Below are 7702 nucleotides of genomic sequence, written 5' to 3'. Positions count from 1 at the left end.
CTTGCTTTAGAACACGTGGTAAGGAATATTTTAGTTGGTTATAAAAGTGTGCAGGATGTTTAAAAAAACACCAATGCACTGATGAATTAATAATTATAACTGATTTTATGAATTCACTTTTCTACTTTTCGCTGTTTGACAGGACACAAACATGGCGAGTATTAAACGCAATGTTCTATGGTTATATCAGTGTGAAGACATTTCCTCACAGTCTGAAAAAGTCACCAGCAGCTTGCTGATGCCAAGCTGATTCCCTCAGCTGAGAGACCCCCGCACATAAAGACACTTTCCAGTGTGTTGCAGTATGTGTGTGCATGCAGAAATGATTAATAATAAGCTTCAAAGCAAAACATGTCCTAAAGAATTTAAACGACATGAGCATGATAAAAGAACATGAAATTCCTTGGTTGTAAAACTGGATTAAATATGAAAAGAACTGTGCTTGCGCTCATGTGTGCGTGTGTCAGAGAGTGAAGAGGACCTGCTTTGCTACACTGGTCTCAGCGGCTGCTCTTCTAAGTTACCATTAAAGTAACATTTCCTCTCAGCTTGTCCATATTTCTCCATACTGAGACTGGCTCATTAGCACTAAGGACGCAATCTTAACCGCAGCCCTGAACACGGTCTAATGTACTGTAGCAGGCTCTCCAGCTGTCAGCAAACATTATTCACTTGCACTTCTGTGGTGCACACTCAGTGTATCCTGGGTGTGAAAAATTCCAAACATACCTGTGTTAAACTGATTTCTATATCTTATTCATTCACATTATTGTTTGTGTCCAGTGTGAAGAATGAACGAACAAACTGGCAAAAGCTCCATTCACTGAATGGCTGTGCGTCATCTCAGCAGCGCCAATAGCGCGTCTCCTGTGTGCCAACTATAAAAGCTGCTCTCCTCCGACTGTCAGACACTCCATCCTTATTACTTCGGCTGATAAACAAGTAGTCACTCATTTTGAACAGTCATACTTTTCATGCTTTCGTACATAAAGGCATAATGGATTTTAACTTAACGCTCCCTGCGCGCGACATCACCGGTTTGAGCGCTCTGGCGCGGACACTTTTTGGGAATAACTCTGAGTTTTCATTTGATAACAACACGGACGCTACTAAAATGGAGGCTGAAGACTTAGAAGTCAACACGGACGTTTACTCCAAAGTGATAGTCACTGTCATCTACGTGGCTCTGTTCGCTGTGGGCTCTCTGGGGAACTCCATCACTCTGTACACCCTGCTGACCAAAAAGACTCTGCAGAACCTCCAGAGCACCGTGCACTACCACCTGGCCAGCCTCGCTGTCTCCGACTTGCTGATCCTCGTACTATCCATGCCCATCGAGCTCTATAACTTCATCTGGTTCCACCACCCGTGGGTGTTCGGGGACGCTGTATGCAGGGGTTACTACTTTCTTCGGGACAGCTGCTCCTACGCCACCGCTCTTAACATCACCAGCCTGAGCGTGGAGCGCTACATGGCCATCTGCCATCCGTTCAAAGCTAAGAGCATCATGTCCCGCAGCCGCACCAAAAAGCTCATTACCGCCATGTGGATCGCGTCCTTCGCGCTCGCCACGCCAATGCTCTTCATCATGGGCCAGGAGATGCGTAAAGGCGAAAATATTTGCACCGCTATCGTCTCCACTATCACCATGAAGACAGTGCTTCAGGTGGGTATCGAGAAGTCTCTCTCACTGGTTTGTTTAGAGCCTTTACACAGACATGTCTCCAGGCCAGCTCTTTACGCACGATACTAATTAAAGTAGAGAATAATATAACTCTAGCGTCTCTGGCCACGAGTAGTAGGCTACATGAGTGGATGGTAGGTTGTATTTTTTTCACAGTGTATTTACATGTGTGTGCAATTGCGCATAACAAACTGTAACGCTTTACGCGCGAACGTGAATCCAAAATTGAGGTTTGTGCCTCCCGACATCTGGTTTTGTTTTCGTTTTGTCTTTTCTGGAAACCATAAGAGAAAAGGAATATTAGATCATACAGAGAAGAACATTTATTTCATTCATCTTTTACGCTTTGAGTTAGTGTCTTAAAAATTAATTTAGCCAGCGGGTTCTAAGTAATTCCATTCCACTGCAGGTTTATTCCTGCCAGGAAATTAACCAGACTCTCATCAACATCAACAACATAGTGGTTTGTTCTACTAAATTAATCAAATATAATGTGGAGCATTATCAGATCCTTAGTTCATAACATGAAAAATGATTTTGTTGACCAAGGTTAACATCGAAACCTAAAGGGAAGACGGCTATCAAAAAGTGAGCAGGTGATACAAGTGTGATGTTGGCTTAGCCAACATTATTGATATTTAATCCGTTATTTGAGAGAGGAAATTATTAGTTTGACCTTCAATCAATCACTGGAGACATTTTCAAGCAATAATGTCAAGGATCTGGTCCCAGCTTCACAAATGTGAGAATTTGTGGCTTTTTCTTGCTTAATATCATAACAAACAGAATATTTGTGAGGTTTTGCTTGTCACACAATTTGAATACAGCCACTAGTTGGCGTCTTTCATGTTAACTGGCAATACTTTAAGGTCACAGAGCTTTAATCATATGAATTTCTGAAAAATAGTACCAGGAAGTCATTGAAAACCCAGAAGCTTGTTTAGACACCATTTTCCACTCTTCTGAATCCTGGAGGACTCTTCTAACCATCTGGATAAGATAATACTCTTTTCATTGGACAAAAAACTAAAACTAGAGCCAACAAAGTTGACTCTGTTTCCTTTTTCTAACAAAGATAATAGAGATGTTTTAAAACAAAATCAAAATTTCATGATTTATATTGTTTATTTCCAATTTTATGTTAATCTCACACTTTTGAAACTGTCTTTCAACTGTCTCTTATGTTTTTATATTGTTTTATTTATTATTTTATCTAAATATCTGCTTTGACCTTTTGCTTTACCAGTTTGTCTTTTACTGTATGTAGTTTAAAGCATTGAACTATGTCAAGAACAGTGCTTTTTCAAATAAATATTGTTATTTTAGCAACATAATTAACTAGATTTGTCATGCTAGTCAGACCTAGTAAGTGCTGTTAACACTCTGGGTTTTTCAAAGATCCCTGGGTATTTTTTTTTTTTGAAAAATCGATGCTTTAAGCTCCATGACAAGAATGTAATGATCAGAATCAGCCTTATTGGCCAAGTCTGTTAACACACAATGAATTTGACTCCAGTACAGAGGCTGTCAGTGTGCTTTTGTGCAACAAGGAAAATTCTGTGTATTGAAATTGGAAAAAAAAAACGAAATAGCATAAAAAAGAAGGGCCAAAACCATGTATTGTAACAAAGGCTGAAGAAAGAAGCTGGAGACAGAATTTGTCTTTTTGTGTTCAACTGTGTGCCTCATACACCACACAACTCCACAGCGCCGCCTTTTATTATCAACACTCCTGCATTTTACATACAGGACGAAGCCCATAAACTCCACCAGACTCCTCAGTCATGGCGCTCTGCCCCAGCTAGCTAGCCCCCAAACAGAACTTGAACAGAAAAATAACTCACAGTCTCTGCCCCAGCAGGCCTGGGGGGCCCCGCTGAGCTACTCCACCTCGATGCTACGCAGCTCCCACCTCACTGGTTAACTGTCCTCAGTAACAGTCACTATAACATCCTTTAAGCATTGAGGGAGCTTGTGCTGAGCAGGTGGTGGGAAGGGGTCCGGAGATCATGGCTGGCTCCTGCTGTCTGACTCCACCCCCTCAAGTAAAGCTATGGACCAGTATGGTGTGAACCTGTCCCTGTGAAGCACCACCGGGTTGTGCTTACTCAGTCTCACCCTATGCGTTGCATCTGACAGTCTTTTCAGTACGGTACAGGGTCCACTCCACTGGCTCACTGACAAGCCCTTCTCCATCAAGGGCTGTACACCTATACCAGTTCACCAGGGACAAAGTTCTCTCATAGGCTGCAAGCATCCTGGGCCCCTGTCTGGCTGCCCCTGGTCCTGCTGCCAGGGAGTATGCAAGCGTTGGGTCAGCCTACTCCGAGCCGCACAGAAGCCCCCATCTCTGCTGGCAGGGCAAACAATCTCGGGGCTGCTGCCTGTCATGTGGCAGTGTCTCAGTCGCACCGACCACACTGGCACTTCTTCCTTTCTTCCTCGTCTGGTCTCAGTGCACAGCACCTACCCTGCCAGCAGTGTGGAAAGCCATGGCATTGCCCCAGCTACATCCACAACAGCACCCATTCTGCCTGCATTTCAAGGCCAATGATGCATGGTAGAAGGTGATGGTCTTTCTATCCATTGCTTTCACGCTATTTTGGCCATTCACCTGTTCGCACTCCCAATCACAGAGTTCAGTGTCTTGCTCAAGAGGTTAGGAATCAAACTGCCAACCATCTGGTTAGGACACAACCCATTCTACCTCCTGAGCCATAGCTGCTCAATGGTGTGGTCAGCAACAATCACTTTGAGTGTTCTCTCCCCCAGCATCTTTACTTTTTTTGTCAGTCACTGTGCAGTGTTTGGTGGCTCTCCACTTCCGAGGTCTTGGTCCTTCCATTCCCAGCAGTGTCCCCAGGCACACCAGCAAGATGGTGGAGGCCGTGTCCAACAAGGCACAATCATTTGGTGCCATTCAGAATGGTGTGTCCAACCAAGACAACTGACCCACAGCTGTGGAAAGGTCAGGGGTGGATGAGCTGTATGAGGGTGCTGGCTGTCACGGGGTCCATCTGCCACACCCAGTGCTTCAGCCTGGGGGTGCACAGTACATACTCATATTGCTCTGCCTCAGCCAGGGCTGTGGTCAGTGTGGATGATGTATAGATACGAATGTGCTCCTGGAGGCACTAGCCTTGAATGAAAGACTAAAGGACAAGCTATTCCAGCATGGCGTTATCAAACGTCAGGTACCCACGCCACACATAGAGGTGAAGATCGGCGGTGTGCATTTTTATAGGCGAAAGCTTAATCAAGTATATAGTCAGTAATGTAAAATGAGTCGGTGAGAAACAAAGAGAAAGACACTTCTTCCATACTCTGAGCACAGCAGCCCCATCATAACAAAGACTGTTTTTCAAGGCTGTCCCTGCCGTTTGGTTGTATAAACGATTAGATCAATCGCCCCAGCTTTGTATACAATGGACATTCATGGCACTGAATCAGACGTGTTGTGATTTGTGTTGTGTGAGAACTGGAAAGGATTAGTTGAAGTGTTCTGTGTGTCACTCGGCTTGAGACACAAGCATGTGACATCAGCTGGTATCAGTCTTGAGCTTTGGTGTAATCATTCATATGAGCATCCGCGCTGTCGTCTGCTGTGGCATCTGGTTATACACTCACCTGTTTATATAACTGCATTGATTTTTTTTCCTGTTGTTTGTCCTTCCATGTCTAATTATCCTTCTGTGTTTCTGCCTCTTCTATTCATCACAGTGCAAAGATGAACAATTCTTACTTACTGAGGTTTTTATTAAGGCAACAGGCATTTGAGAGCCAGGCTCCAGTAAATAGTCTGTGAGCAAAGAAACAGACAAGAGGTCTTACCCTATAGATATCACATGAGACTTTGTAGTATTATTATTATTAAAAGTAGAGACCAGAACAAGGATATGGACATCATATGACACACACTGACAAAGAGAAAGTCATCAGATGCTCCCCTAACATTTTATAAGTGTGTTTGTGAATATACAAAAAAGTTCACGTGTGTACAATGTGAAAGATACAGAATAAGCTGGTTGAGGAGGTGCCCTGCTGCTGTGTACGGTTCCCAAACCCTTTTGTTTTGACAACAGTCCAAGATACTGAGGTGAGAGGAGGTGTGTGTTTGAGTGCACTGAAGTGAAATGGAAAGATGAGGAGGTTACAGAGCAGGTAGAGCTGATCCTGGTTAAATTTGTAGGAACATGGCAGTAATGCCGCCATGTTTAGGAGTTCACTTAAAAATGCATTTCGCCAGAAGGCTAAATTTCAATTGCAACACTGTGTGTAAAACTACTTTAAATGGAAAAATGAATAATGCTAAACATCTATTTTTAAGCTTCTAAAACCTCTGAAGATGGGCTCTCTTTGGCTGCAAAAATCTTACTATTTAAAACATTTACACACTCTTTTTTTTCTTTTTTTTTACAGTAGTCCAGCCTGGAAGTAACAAATGCATGGACCAGTTTTTCAGCATCACTTTGAGACAGGATGCTCCTGATTTTTGCAATATTGCGCAGGTGAAAGAAGGCAGATCTAGAGACTTGGTTTATGTGTGATTTAAAGGACATATTCTGATCAAAGATGACTCCAAGGTTCCTCACAGTAGTACTGGAGGCAAGAGCTATGTCATCTAAAGTAACTATATGATTAGACAGCAGATTTCTAAGGTGTTCAGGCCCAAGCACAATAACTTCACTTTTGTCAGAGTTTAGAAGTAAGAAGGTGCAGGTCATCCAGGCCTTTATGTCTTTAAGACATGCTTGAAGTTTGACCAGCTGACCTGATTCATTTGGCTTCATAGATAAATATAACTGAGTATCATCTGCATAGCAATGGAAATTTATGTTGTGCTTCCTGATAATATTGCCTAAAGGGAGCATGTATAAAGTGAAGAGAATTGGACCTAACACAGAGCCCTGTGGAACACCGTGACTAACTTCAGTTTTTGTGGAACATTCGTCATTAACATGAACAAATTGAAATCTTTCTGATAAATAAGATTTCAACCAACTTAGCGCAGTTCCTTTAACCCCAATAACATGTTCAAGTCTCTGCAGTAAGATGCTGTGATCAATGGTGTCAAAAGCAGCACTGAGATCTAAGAGGACAAGTATGGACACAAGTCCTTTGTCCGAGGCTAGGAGAAGATCATTGGTGACTTTCACCAATGCGGTTTCTGTACTATGATGGACTCTAAATCCTGACTGAAAATCCTCAAACAAATCATTCTTGTGCAAGTGGTCACATAACTGCTTTGCAACAGCTTTTTCAAGGATTTTGGAAATAAATGGGAGAGTGGATATTGGTCTATAATTAGCTAGGACACCTGGGTCAAGAGTAGGCTTTTTGAGTAGAGGTTTAATTACTGCAACTTTAAAAGCCTGTGGAACATAACCTGTTAATAGAGAGAGGTTAATCAGATCTAGTATGGATGTGTTGATTAGGGGAAAGACGTCTTTGAGCAGCCTGGTCGGGATGGGGTCCAGGAGACATGTTGATGATTTAGATGAAGCAATTGTTGAGGTCAACTCAGAGAGATCTATAGGGGAGAAGTAGTCCAAGTATAAATGAGGTCTTACAGATGTTTCTAAAGCCATTGTAGTAGATGGCACATCTGCGAGAGCTGTGGGAGTGGTCCGACCAATTTTTTCTCTAATAGTTGTGATTTTATTTGTAAAGAAGCTCATGAAGTCATTGCTGCTGAGATCTAAGGGAATGTTAAGCTCAACAGCACTGTGGCTCTTTGTCAGCCTGGCTACAGTGCTGAAAAGAAACCTGGGGTTGTTCTTATTTTCCTCAATCAGTGATGAATAAAATGCGGTTCTGGCACTATGAAGGGCTTTCTTATATGTTATTAAACTATCTTTCCAGGCTATGAAAAACTCTTCTGACTTAGTGGAGCGCCACCTCCTTTCCATTTTTCGTGATGCCTGCTTTAGGGAGCGGAGCTGCAAGCTGTACCACGGGGCTAGCCTCCTCTGTTTCACTACCTTCTTTTTCAGAGGGGCAATGGTATCAAATGTATTA

At 42.8% G+C, this 7702-nt stretch overlaps 1 protein-coding gene across 1 annotated transcript in view; it reads left to right on the top strand.

The window, feature by feature from the left end:
- The first annotated feature begins 931 nt into the window (after positions 1–931).
- The window catches only part of ntsr1 (neurotensin receptor 1 (high affinity)), a 49662-nt gene continuing 42891 nt past the window's right edge, over positions 932–7702 (top strand). Inside the window, exon 1 of the mRNA XM_020617196.1 lies at positions 932–1666. Within this exon, the coding sequence (XP_020472852.1) occupies positions 998–1666 (669 nt within the window). The 5' untranslated portion in view covers positions 932–997. The remainder of the gene's footprint in view (positions 1667–7702) is intronic.

This window comes from Monopterus albus, unplaced genomic scaffold (genome assembly GCF_001952655.1).
Source record: "Monopterus albus unplaced genomic scaffold, M_albus_1.0 scaffold187.1, whole genome shotgun sequence".
NCBI classification, from domain to species: Eukaryota; Metazoa; Chordata; class Actinopteri; order Synbranchiformes; family Synbranchidae; genus Monopterus; species Monopterus albus.
The sequence above is the reverse complement of the archived record's forward strand: the minus strand, read 5'-3'. Positions and strand labels throughout refer to the sequence as shown.